Source organism: Cokeromyces recurvatus (genome assembly GCF_025118155.1).
Source record: "Cokeromyces recurvatus strain NRRL 2243 chromosome Unknown BX663scaffold_1, whole genome shotgun sequence".
Lineage (NCBI taxonomy): Eukaryota > Fungi > Mucoromycota > Mucoromycetes > Mucorales > Mucoraceae > Cokeromyces > Cokeromyces recurvatus.
In genome coordinates, this window is record NW_026251387.1 from 921,143 (window position 1) to 934,097 (window position 12,955).

At 30.1% G+C, this 12,955-nt stretch overlaps 6 protein-coding genes across 6 annotated transcripts; 2 read left to right on the top strand and 4 right to left on the bottom strand.

The window, feature by feature from the left end:
• Positions 1 to 162: 162 nt before the first annotated feature.
• BX663DRAFT_492042 (uncharacterized protein) lies at positions 163 to 1,294 on the bottom strand (the record flags this gene model as incomplete). The annotated part of the gene is made up of 3 exons (XM_051525159.1): positions 163 to 422; positions 556 to 791; positions 843 to 1,294. Coding segments are annotated over 3 exons (756 nt in total), but the record flags the coding sequence as incomplete, so codon positions are not given.
• Positions 1,295 to 2,607: 1,313 nt separating this feature from the next.
• BX663DRAFT_492047 (uncharacterized protein) lies at positions 2,608 to 2,958 on the bottom strand. Its single transcript, XM_051525160.1, has 2 exons — positions 2,911 to 2,958; positions 2,608 to 2,848 (listed from the first exon to the last, which is right to left on the bottom strand). Exons 1-2 carry the CDS (start codon positions 2,935 to 2,937, stop codon positions 2,696 to 2,698), a joined length of 180 nt encoding a protein of 59 aa, XP_051387791.1. The 5' UTR covers positions 2,938 to 2,958; the 3' UTR covers positions 2,608 to 2,695.
• Positions 2,959 to 3,008: 50 nt separating this feature from the next.
• BX663DRAFT_492050 (uncharacterized protein) lies at positions 3,009 to 3,479 on the bottom strand (the record flags this gene model as incomplete). Its single annotated transcript, XM_051525161.1, has 1 exon — positions 3,009 to 3,479. A coding segment is annotated over one exon (156 nt), but the record flags the coding sequence as incomplete, so codon positions are not given.
• A 6,070-nt stretch (positions 3,480 to 9,549) lies between these two features.
• Positions 9,550 to 10,504, top strand: BX663DRAFT_424664 (uncharacterized protein; the record flags this gene model as incomplete). The annotated part of the gene is made up of 3 exons (XM_051522448.1): positions 9,550 to 9,693; positions 9,892 to 10,192; positions 10,293 to 10,504. 3 exons carry the CDS (start codon positions 9,550 to 9,552, stop codon positions 10,502 to 10,504), a joined length of 657 nt encoding a protein of 218 aa, XP_051387793.1.
• BX663DRAFT_492058 (CAAX protease self-immunity-domain-containing protein) lies at positions 10,293 to 11,628 on the bottom strand. Its single transcript, XM_051525162.1, has 4 exons — positions 11,163 to 11,628; positions 10,994 to 11,105; positions 10,673 to 10,915; positions 10,293 to 10,613 (listed from the first exon to the last, which is right to left on the bottom strand). Exons 1-4 carry the CDS (start codon positions 11,577 to 11,579, stop codon positions 10,513 to 10,515), a joined length of 873 nt encoding a protein of 290 aa, XP_051387794.1. The 5' UTR covers positions 11,580 to 11,628; the 3' UTR covers positions 10,293 to 10,512.
• A 45-nt stretch (positions 11,629 to 11,673) lies between these two features.
• BX663DRAFT_492059 (restriction endonuclease type II-like protein) lies at positions 11,674 to 12,745 on the top strand. Its single transcript, XM_051525163.1, has one exon. The coding sequence runs from the start codon at positions 11,827 to 11,829 to the stop codon at positions 12,721 to 12,723; it is 897 nt and encodes a 298-aa protein (XP_051387795.1). The 5' UTR covers positions 11,674 to 11,826; the 3' UTR covers positions 12,724 to 12,745.
• The last annotated feature ends 210 nt before the right edge of the window (positions 12,746 to 12,955 follow it).

The following is a 12,955-nucleotide window of genomic DNA, read 5'->3' on the forward strand; positions in this document are numbered from 1 at the left end:
AAAAAAAAAAAAAAAGACTGGATGCGTTTAAAATTGAATTTTTATTATTATTATTATTTTTTTTTTGACCAAATGAGCACATAGCATTTTTCATCTGCTGTATTGCCTTAGTCAGTTCTAGTAGTATATAAGTAAGAAAAGCCCTCTTTTGAGACAAAAGGGAAAAGGATAAAATAAATATAACGAGTTAGACAGAAATAAAGTAATTGGAAGAAAAAAAAAAAGAAAGTAAGATAAAATTCATAAACAATATAAGGATATTAGCACTGTTAGTTGAGTAACTATTTCACCAGTAGTGAACCAGGTTCGGAGGGAGGATATGGAGGTAGTTTTTCGTGAAAGAGATAATCCATTTCATGTAGGATGATACAAATAGTTGGCCAACGGATTGTCCAAGGAGCCACATCCTGTGAGCGTTTTAGCTTTTTAGTAGGTAGTTGGTTGAGCAGGAAGGAGAGTGGGTCGGTGACCGTTCTTGGCATTTGGAGTCGATGGTGCATATGTAGACACTCAATAGAATGAGTACGACCGAACGTTTGAGAAGGAGATAGGGACATGGACGAGGTATATCGCCAGGTAGCCAACCGAGGCGCCAGCGGATGACTTGGCTTCTTTCCGTATTCGTCATGGGCAGCCAAAGAATTGGATCGATGATCATATTAGGACGACATGCACGAATCAGCTTGGAATTTAAACCCTGACAGAGGTTTTCATATTGAGTTTTTTGAAAACGCAGACAGAGCCGTTTGAAAACCTTTCTATCAAGTTCGTCCAAGATAGGGACACATTCTCTCCAGAGTGGGTTGACTGTTAGTTTATATCATTGAGAATGGCTGCTGGACATTTGAAGATGAGGTAGAAGTTTGTTCAGTAATGTATCGTCGGGTAGTTGCATTGATCGAATAAGGTATTCGGCTTGCAGAATAATAGCTCGGGCTGTCATAAAAGGTTGTTGTACTAGGTGCAGCATTACTTTGGTTGATGATCTAGCAGAATCACTAAAAATACATCGAATGCATTCATTTTGACAAGCTTCAAGTTTTTTAAAGTGACTATTATTCAAGACACAGATAGCAAGACCATATTCCATTTGTGATCGTATCATTTGTCTGTAGAAACGTACTGAGAGTAAGCGGTTAAACCCTTTGTGATTGACTCCAAGAGAGGAAATTTGATTCATAGAGGATCTAGCTTTTTTAGTGTTGAGATTGATGAGGGCAGCAGTGTCAATAAGTCCACCAGGTTTGATTGGAATTCCAAGATAGCTGAATGATGCTTCGCTCGGTAGGGTAAAGACTGAATACGATTAAAGAGAATTTTATTTAAAAAATTAAAAAAATGACCAATGAGCACATAGCATTTATATATGCTGTTTTGCCCTGGTCAGATCGCTATGGAAAAAAAGGAAAGAAAAACCCTTTTGGGATAAAAGGGAAAATGTTAAAGTATATGTATAAGTGATGATAATTAACTATCAGAAAATCGTTGTTGTATTGAAAGAAGATGATGGTCAGAGGGTTCAGGGATTTGGGAGTGAGCTAGATAGTCCATCTCAAGCAGAATTGCACATATAAAAGGCCAGCGTATGAGCCAGGCATCAATTGATTTTCTCACTTTCTTACTCTATTGAACATGTCTAATGAATATCAATCTGGCATTATTAAAATAAAGAAAGAAACGGGTTTCAACAATCGACTAGTATTTAATGAAGGTCAAGACTTAATAAAAAAATGTATATAAAAGTTTTTACTAACTGATATTATAGCAAACGCCAAGTGTATCGACTGTGAAGAAGTAGGACATTTCAATAAAAACTACTACAGGTGCAAGTTTTACAAAGAAGCAGCCGTTGATGATGGTACGGCAATTTAATATTATACTATTTATGTATAATAATGATCACGTATAATTGGAGCTTCAAGCAAGAAAAGAAAGGCAAAGCGAAAGTTTGAAGCAAGCTAAACAAACAGCAAAACGACAAAAGATCACAAATGATAATGTAACCAATCTTCATTGTAAGAAATGCTGTGGTGATAATCATTCTACAACAAGATCTCCCTTACGCCCATACAATATAACACCTGAAGACAGCTAAGATTGTTTTATAATGTTTCCAATTTTGGGAAACTGCGATACAGAAAGTGAGTATAGATAGAGACTGTATCAAATCAGACTTATGTATTTCTTACTTTTATATTTGTAGCATTGCTGAATTAACACCACATGGAAACAACCAGTTCCTTTTTGGAAACTTGATACGGACTGATGGGTTTGTTGTGGATTTTTTTGTTTTACAAAAGATGTCAAGCCAGTTACGGTCCTTCTTTGCAACGCTTTGAGTTGACTCTTTACGACTTCACTTTACCAGAAGTAGTAAAGGATTATCATCCAATTTTTTTGACCTAGGCGAAAGTCTGTATTCACTGCCGTGAGTGGTTTAAACAAGTCTGGGCACCCAATAATCCGCTGCAGTACTAAAGAGTATTATCATCTTACTGGTTCGACTTTTATTTCTGCCCAGCAGCAATTTTTGAAAAGTCAAAACGGAATAGAGGATATTGAATCAAGAATTCCCAAAACCAAGACATCAAACCAGGAGCGTTTTTTAGATTATGTTCAATATCTGTTTGATAACATAAATACTTTATTCAACTTTTACAATCCCAGTACTGCAAAAAAAACGCTTCCAACTTTATCAAGGGAGGCAAAAAGCGCAAGAAACTATGGTCAATATGCTTATAAACGGCGACACCAAACATAATCGAAGTAGGAGAAACAAGAAGAGGTAGAAAAAGAAGAAACAAAAGAAGAAAAGAAAGAAGAGACCAAATAAGAACGATGCTATCAAGTATTAATATTTTCTACTTGAATATTCCCAAACAGTTATTAATTCAATATTTTTTTCTTTAGAGAAAAACTGAACAAATGGAGGCCCATCAAATACAAAGAAGACAAGACGAAGGTTCCTCTGATAGTATTTGGAAGTGGAATGTTCAATAAGAACACCAATAAAATCAGGACGCTCAGATGTGGGGTGACGGGTATTTTATGGCGCGCGCTGAGAAGGCGTGAAGCAGCTGGACAACTTATCACAATCACAATTGACGAGTTCCGAACATCCAAAGTATGCAGTAAATGCCAAACTCTAACCTTGATGCCAGCCTCGCCTGTTACTAGATTGAGTATGCTTGCCTGTTCTTCTTGTCATACTCTTTGGCAAAGAGACATTAATGCCTTCCAAAACATGATGACAATCTCTATCAGCATTTGGTAAGGACGAGAAAGACCAACACCTTTTCAACACACTACCACCACCACCACCACACCGCCACAGTTATCGCTGTAATAAACACAGCCTACCTAGTGTATTTAGATGACCACATTCACTCAACTTTTGTTGTTTGAATGCTTTACAGGTAAGCGTCTGAAAACTATGTTTACTTTGTTTAAAAACTAATCTCACTTCTTCTTCGTTTGTCTAAAAAAGGTAAACTAAATATTTAAACACTTATTTTGATCCGTCCAGAAAAAAACTAACTTCGTTCAAATTTAAAGTGTAAAAATTGTAGTAACATACATTATTGATAGCAGCAATGTGAAACAACTTCTGATTGCCTGAATTTGGAAAAAAAGGAATTTGATATAGTTTTCTTTTCTTTTCTTTTTCTTTTTTTTTCCTAAAATACACTATTTCCAGAAAATAGTAGGGTAAGTTTGAGACAGAATAAAATAAAACAAAGTTTGAAGCGCATTCATTACATAAGAGTTTGTCATCAGATGTACGAAGGTATTTACACCCATTTTCTCCTTGAGTAAATCTAGTATTAAAAAGAGAGAAAAAGAAAATACTTTATTAAGAGCTACTAGTAGGTGGATTATTGATTCAATGTACCACTATTAATGAGTTAAAAAAAAAAAAAAAAAAAAAAACTGTCTTATTATATATAAAATAATGATTTTACAATATTCAGCAGTACAAAATATTGACTAAAAAGTCTTCTTATTAATAATGGATAGTTTGATATGCTTACTTTAGTAAAGCCATATATGACACGCTATATCACATAATCAGACAATGATGGGATTGGTGGTGCCTGAATACGTCAATAATATTGAATCAGCCTTTTTGATAGTAAAATATAAGAATAAACCTATAAAATTGGATTTCTATCAATTCAGAATACTTGATTTAATGAGGTTTATCTATTTTATTTAGGATGTTTGATCCACTCATTTTCGTTCATGTAAGATGGGTCAATGAAGTTCATTTTAATTTGTAACTTACTCATTTCACACTTTTGCACATCATACCTCAAATTACTAATATAAAGACATAATAAAGACCTTAAGAACTGTTAGATTACGTGTATATACTAACTTGTTAAATTTAGTTATAAATTCCTTTGCTAATATCCATTATTTAATTTACATATAGCATATAGAGTCTGTATACATTTTCTGATGCTTCCTTCTAGATACATAAATAAATATACAAATATACATTCCATGTATTATTTTAGAAGAATGTATACATAGATAATGTAGTAGATGTTTACACTTATAAAGCCAGATGTTTATTCCTACTTTGGAATCTTTTGTCAATAATCGTAATAATGATGTTTAATAGAAATGTTCAAATTTTGAAAACTTGAAAATTATTTTAGTATAATTAATTCTATGATATAAAGCGTATTATAAACACGTTTTTTTTATATTAAACTTGATTATATTGATATTTATATTATTATCATTCTCAATAGCTTGCTTTCTTTTACATTCTTATACTTTAATATAATATAGGCTTATGCTGAGATTGTATTATTATTATTTTTTATAAGAAACTAAAGGCTTATGATTTATTGCTCATGATATTTAACAAATAATAAAAATAATCATAATAAAAAAAGACGATATTATATGTGACAATTAAATAATTTATTATATTTATTAAAATTTATATAATATACAGGAGAGTAGCCTTCCTCCTGTTGAGGCTAGTAGATTTACCTACCTATATTTTATTCTTTAGTATAAAATTAGTATTAGTTAATTTTAATGTTAGATATAATTTATATTATATTTATTTACCTATTGCTGGTTTGTCTATTCAGCACCACCATAACCAAGTAATATCAGAGAAAAATGAGTCCTATATGTATCTATATATATATAAAAAAAATAACCTCATGAGCTTGCTGAATATTTAAACTCTGCTGCTGAAGTATGGCCTAGGGGGCTGTGTCATGGTCTTCCAAACGCAAGGGAGTCTTGACATCTTTCTTCTTTTCTTCTGCCATTGGACAAGTCCTCACCCCAGATCTTTAATACAACTTGCATACTTCAACAGCACAAATCTCTTAAGGGTTCCTTAACTTTTAAATATTTTTCACCAAAGGTCACCAGAAATTTTGATAATAAAAAAGTAGAGTAGATTATAAGAAGAGAGAAGGGTTTGTGTGTGAATAATGAAAGAGAAAAAAGAAAATTTAATTGTAGAAAAAGGTCCCTATTTATATTAATTTGAATTTGCTTGGATATACTAATTAAAAGGAGATAGTGTAAATTTAGGCAAGTTATTCATATTGCATTGAATCGTATGCATAATTTATTTATTTTTGTACAATGTACTGTACTACTTTCGGAGGAAGGAAGTCCGATTGTTTTTAAGGAGAGAATAACAATAATAACAATAATAATAATAATAATATAATATACAATTTTATTAATATAAAGTGGGGGGGGGAAACACAGAGCTCACACCGTTACTTTTTTAATTATTCCACACTTTGATAAGAATTATTATATTAAAAAATTGTATATTTTTATAATGTATTCTTTATTTTTATTTTTTACAAAGGGGAATCTAGAATAAAAGGAGGCGAAATGAATGAGAAGAATGAGAAGAAAAAGAAGAAAAGCCTCATGCAGATATAAACAAAGGAGAAGCATACATACATACTTGAAACTTGTACATGTTTATTTAAGCATGTAAATAACGTTTTATCAAATGAGGGAATATGACTATTAGAGAATGTATAACATGCTATAATATTATTTTTAACTATAAAAAAGAGCACGACACTTTTTATATAATAAAGTAACTTCAAATATACTTTACATGTAAGAAAAGATAAGGATGCAAAAGGGAGAAATAAAATAAACTTTCATTTATTTATTTAATTACAAGTTATAATTTTTACCATTTTCAGAATAGCTTTTGAACTGATCATCCACTTTTTTTTTTCTTTTTTGTTGATCATTTTTGTGTTTCCCCAAAAAAATAAATCTTTGTCCAGAACAATGTAATTTAACACGTATTATTTGTCAAAAATATATACAAATATATAAAGCATGCTATAATGTAAATTATAGTATTTTAAGCTGGAAGAAGAGTATGCGTATTGTATATATTTATTCAATGCTATGAATTGAAAGGAAAAAAAAAGGGGGGCATCAAGGGTTATATCATAATACTACTATAAGCTGTACTTGGTACCGCTGTAACTCCTTTAAATATAATAAAAAAGAGGAAAAAAAAATAACATATAAAAAGATCAAATTCACGACTAAGAAATGCGTATACAGAGCGAACCATGAGTAACTATTAAAAGAGCAAAAGTTATAATCTGGAAGATATTGTGTTTTTACACAATGTTCCAGTATAAATGTTTTTCTTTTTTTTAAATATAGCAGAATTATTCAATAAGGAAAAAGCACTCCTAAAAGTAGATTCTCTATGAAATGTTGAAAGCTTCCCAAAAGAATTAATATATATTTTTAGCTACAGATCAGAGATATAATTAATGTTAAACAGTATTTTAAAATTTTCTGATCTGTGAATTACGCTCAACACTATCAATGTAATACACTAGTTACTAAAGAATAAATGGTTATTCAGGTCTTGAATATTTCCTGTTGTATAGTTAAAAATACAATATATTTAAAAGTCTAACCAGATCATCAAACTTAGTCTACAGCCAATTATTACTATTTATTTATTTTTTTTTTTTTCTGCATTAAATATTTATGAATCTCAGTCGCTGCGATATGATACAGCGCTCACTGTAATATTTTATTATTATTATTATTTATAAACAATTTTCACGTAACAAATCCAGGGGAGATATTTTTCAGTAGAATGTTGCATAAACTTCTTATTAGCATCATGAATACATGATAGCTTAATAATAGAAATATGATCAATAAAATATAATATATAAAAAAAAACAAGTCTTCGATATAGTAAGGAATTAAATATGATATTTATGGGTCGTTCAGGTATTTAATAAGTATGGTGTGTACTTTACTAATATCACAAAGACTAAAGTGATGGTATTATACATTTTGATTGGAGGCAATGAGTGACAGTATTGTCAGCATATAATCATTTGACATTAGGTAAAAACTAAGCTAATGTGTCGTATAAAGGTGAATATTTCCCATAATACGGCCTATGAAGAAGGCCATGGTCCTTTTTCATTTTCATTTAGTTGTCGTTTAAATAGGGTAGTATTGGATTTCTATTTTTGTAAGGTCCCTCTTTGTTTCCCTACATATCCTTTCTATATACATGTATATTTATATATTATAAAGGTATAAAAAAAGTAACATACTTTATTCACTTGCATGATAACATCTAAGGTCTATACCTTTACACTATCTTATGATAGTCAAATATAGAATTAACAATAAAAAGACAGATAAAAAAAGTACTTATTTTACTAATAAAAAATAAATAAATAAATCAACTAACTAACTAACTGCTGAATCATTCTAAAGTGTCTTTTATAATATTATTTTCAGGACTGAAAATTTTTTTCCTGAAATCCTATTTAGATAGTTTTTATTGATTATGTTATAGCTATTATAATCTTTACTGTATAGTTTATAATATGTTGAATAACTATACTTTATAGATATTACGCTTACTTTTTTTTTTTAATATTTTAATGATAACATTATTCATAATGGCTAACAAATGGAATTCTTCTACATGCATATTAATTTTGTTTACTCTGAGAAAAGGTGCTTTCACACAATAGGAACATTTTAACAAGGGTGCTCCTTCATTTTCACTTACAACCTATATATGTATGTATGTTTCTGATTTATCTGTCAATACAGAAAAGTCTTTTAACAGTGTACACTAACTTGCTGCAAATGTCAATAGTACATTAAAGTAAACACAGTTATGAAGACTTGTTTTCGAATAGATTTATCAATTACATTTGTATGCCTTTCCTTAAGTTGGAAAATAAGATACAATTTACTCTATAAGATACAAATAGTAGTTCTCCTCTCTTAATGATCATCGTCTTTTTTGATACCATTAGATTCTAGTGACATGAGAACATAAACAGGTAGACACTATATCAATAAAAACCAAAAAAAAAAAAATACAAGTTAGAGGTCAATCAATCATCTTCTTTGAGACCTACTCTACTCTACTCTACTTCAAGTATGTGATGTGAGATAAAGAAGCAATATTTCTGGTTATTCTTAATAATTTACTTGTATATATTCATTTGATTTGCTCAGGTTATAGAACCTGAATATTATCAAGGTAGCATTCATTTTCTTTATTGTTCTCAAGCTCTGTATGGTTGTTGCTTTAAGTAGAAGAAAAAAGAAATAAAAAGTTTTATATTTAATTAAATAGAATACCATTTTATCTCTAATTAAAGCTAATAGAAGGTAATATGTATATCTATAGCTCTTTTTACAATTAATATCATAAGCTATAACAGTGAAGTTAAGGATAGACATATTGTACACTCTTATAAGTTATACAGGTATATTACTTTTTTTTTTAGTATATTGTATAAAAGAAGCTCTTTATTAAAGTGCTTTTCCCAAAGTAACAATAACTGGTTTGACTTAAACAGATATATATATATATATTTATACATAAAGCCGGATAAAATCAATCGTACTGAATGCGTAATATTATTGTTTAAGAAGAAAATAATAATATTAACATTAGCTGTTAACGAAAGCTTTCAAATACTGAACTTATTAAAAGCGCTAATAATTTTATTTGTCGAGTTCCACTCTTTAAAGTGCTTGATGAGGAGACAAAACTTGAAGAATTGGAAGAATTGGCTAAAGCTTTAATAAAAAAAATAAAATAAAATAAAAATAGGTAGTCTTACATTAACTTTGGCCTTTAAAGGAACATAACGTATTAGTTTAAGAATACCAAAAAAAAAAAAAAAAAAAAAAAAAAAAAAAAAAAAAACTCATCAATTCAGAATACATTCAATCACAGTTAGGAATAAAGCAGTAGATACATTATGAATTTTTAGAGTCGTAATCATAGTAGCCTATCATAGCACAAGTGCTAGATTTAGGTAAGGCTGACTATGTGACGGTCAAACCTGGTTGAATATTAAGGAAAAAAGAAAAAAAAAAAAAGCTCATGCGTAAAAACTAAAAATAACATGCACAAAAAAAAAAAAAAAAAAAAAAAAACAATACCTATGATACGCAAATTTATTTTAAAAAACCAATTAAATGCAAAGTAGATTTTTTAGTACTCTTTGCAACAAGATGGTAAATGACAATAATAAAGAAAACAATAAACAAAAAGGATTATTACCTCCACAAGCATTATTATCTACTCCTCCACCTGAAGATACTTCTACTTTAACTTCTCCTTGGTGGTCTGAAGAAACGACAGAAGACAATAACAATGTAACTAAATCAACATCCGATTCATCAAATGACACTGACGATTCCACTCCATTATCGAATAACAATCAAGTTCATAATTCAACTAAAAACTCTTCTGCATTAAATATTTTATTATTCGAATTTGTTAGAGCAGCACCTAAAGGAAGTAATCAAGATTGGAAGGAGCGTTGTTTACTCTTAGCCACAACAAAAGTAGAGAGCAATACTGATAACAATACTAGTAGTAGTGATAGCATAAAAGCAGAACTAGAAAATGTTATTGATGAATCAAAAAAATGTAGTATGGTTTGTTTTCTAAAGACGAGCCAAAATTTGCTAAAACAGCAACAAGAACAAAAGAGTAAATTTAATCCATTTTATGGCACTTGGATTTCCGTAGCAAAGACACCAAAACGATGTAAAGAACATTTATTAATAGAAGGAACCATGACAAAGAAAAATCATCCAGATTATTATAGGATGGAATTAGGAGAAGAATTAAGCCGTTCAGGCGAATATAGTAAGTAGAAATAAGTTCATACACACGCATATATATTTATACTCTCTCCCTTTCTTTCTCTTTTTTAACCAAACAATATATATTTATTTACATTCTTTAGTCTCCAAAGCTATTCAGAGGACATTTACTCCATTACAGCATTTTACACAAAGATATATTAGTTCTTGGAAGGATGGCAGTCAACAAGCCTTTTTCTCTAAATTATGGTCAAGTATGCAAAAAGGAGATGCCTTTTACTTGGTGAAAGAGAGTACAAAAAGATTGATTGAAAATGCTATGGATCATGATAAAAAGCCAAATGACAAGAAATGATATATTATTTATTTCCAATAGATCGATCCACCTACAGAAGATGGAAGTGTAAGATAGTCGATATTGTATACAAAGAATAAGATACCAATTGGAAAACAGCAATAGATAACTAAAATAAAATAAAGTTTAGTTATATATTTATTTATTTATTTATTATATGGAACTTACTTGTCTTTTCATAAGTCGGTCTATGAGAAATCCCATTAAAGTCTGGAAATCCCATTATATTACAAAACGAATGACATAATACTGGTGGCCATAATTTACCCATCCTTAGAAATAAATAGCTTGCATACCATCCAAATAGTGTTGTATATGCAAATTGAAACAATGAAGATAACATCGCCATTTTAAATGCATATCTCGTTTTACCTAACTTTTGATATTTATCCCAAGCATGGTGAAGATGTGCTGTATTTTTATACAATTAGTTCCCAAAAAAAAAAAAGGAAAAGGGAAGGGTGTAACATATAAGCTTGTATCTATTACCTATACCGAAATAAAATGGAGAGACAAATATTAAATAGGTACGAGAATAAGCTGCTTGCTTTAGTACAGAAATGATACAAGCTCTAAAAACAAACTCTTCTGTTAACGGAGCCTAACAAAGTATAATTAATAATATTAAACTTGTCAACTTTCTTATCTCTTTTATTACCACTATATAATTACGTTGTCCTAATAAGCTCATAATATTCATCGCGACATCTCTTTTGAAATTGAAATGTTTTTGAAATGGAAGTTCCTGATCAAAGTACATTATACTTAAAGGTCCAAGAAACAATCCACAAGTTAGCACAAGTGGTCGTAGATAACTAAAAATATATATAAAATGAGAGGGCTGATCAATTCCTAGTACTTGAGCAGTATTATATTTGGATCCTGTCAACTTTAAGAGAAACATAACAATAAGGGCTGATATAATAGAAGCAATAATGACAGCCTTCATGCGAGCTCTCATCACAGGTGGATCATTACGATCCCCTGGTGTTTTAAATATATAAAAACCAGCAATATAAATTAAAGTAAACCCAATGCATACTAAATTAGCAATTCCAGTCGTTATATTCACCATTGACTCTATTTGTATAAAGAAAAGAATAATAATAGTATATAAAAAAAAAAAAAAAAAAAAAAAAAAAAAAAAAAAAAAAAAATAAGGTATGCTAGTCAATTTTCTTTTGGTAGAAACAAAAACTCAGATTCTTCAAATACGCTCTTGGGTCAATAAATGCGCAGAGGAAAGAAAAAAAAAACAGTTCTGCATATTTTTAAAATTGCTCAAAACAAATAATAATATATAATTTATTAATCTATTGGTAATGTCAAACAACGATAAATCAACACTCAATATACCCTCATTTGAAGATATTCAAAAGAAAAGAGAACAACAACTAAAACAAGCTAATTCTATTTTCAATTCAGTGCGAGCAGAACAAGCTACTAATAAAAGTCCATTAACATCTACTGCTACTACTACTACTACTACTACTAACACTAACACTACCACTAACACTACTACTAATGCTAATACTACTACAAAAATATCACAACCTATTCATACATACACAGGATCTACTACTCTTCGACGGACAACAGGTAATACTATCCTAGTTAATCCTACACAACAAAAGAACCCACTTTTAAAACACATTCGTAATGTACCATGGGAACTTTCAAATGCAATCAAGATTGATTACGTTGTAGGACAAACCACAGGTGTCGTTTATCTTAGCTTACGCTATCATCGACTCTATCCTTCCTATATTTATGATCGACTTACTTCTCTCAAATCGCTCTATCTTTGTCGAATTTTACTTGTGCACGTCGATGTTGAAAATTATCACGATGCCATTCGAGAAATCAATCGTATTGCCATCCTAAGTGATTTTACATTGATGCTATCTTGGAGCCTAGAAGAAGCAGGGCGATATTTAGAGACTTACAAAATGTTTGAACACAAGGCACCTGATTTGATTCGAGAACGTGTAGAAAACGAATATTTAGCAAAGATGACAGACTGTTTAACACAAATAAAGAGTGTTAATAAGACAGATGTATTGACGTTATTATCCACTTTCAGAACTCTGAAAGGAGTGGCAGAGGCCAAGACAGAGGAGTTGGCCATGTGTCCTGGCTTTGGTGAACAAAAAGTAAGACGAGTACAACAAGTTTGGAAGCAGCCATTTCTAGCAAATAAGAAACAAAAAAAGAAATAAAAAAAAAAAAAAAAGAAGAAAACATATCATCTTGTGTTTTATATAAATAAATTTTCTCCAGTATTTTTACAAATAGACTTGGATCTTTATTATTATTATTATCCTTTCAATTTCATAACATAGTGTAGACTATAAGCAAAATCAAGTCCATTTGTAAGTATTAAATAGCATTCTTCAAACGATTCTCTATGCTATTTGTGTATATACTTACTCTATTCAACGAGTGTTTATG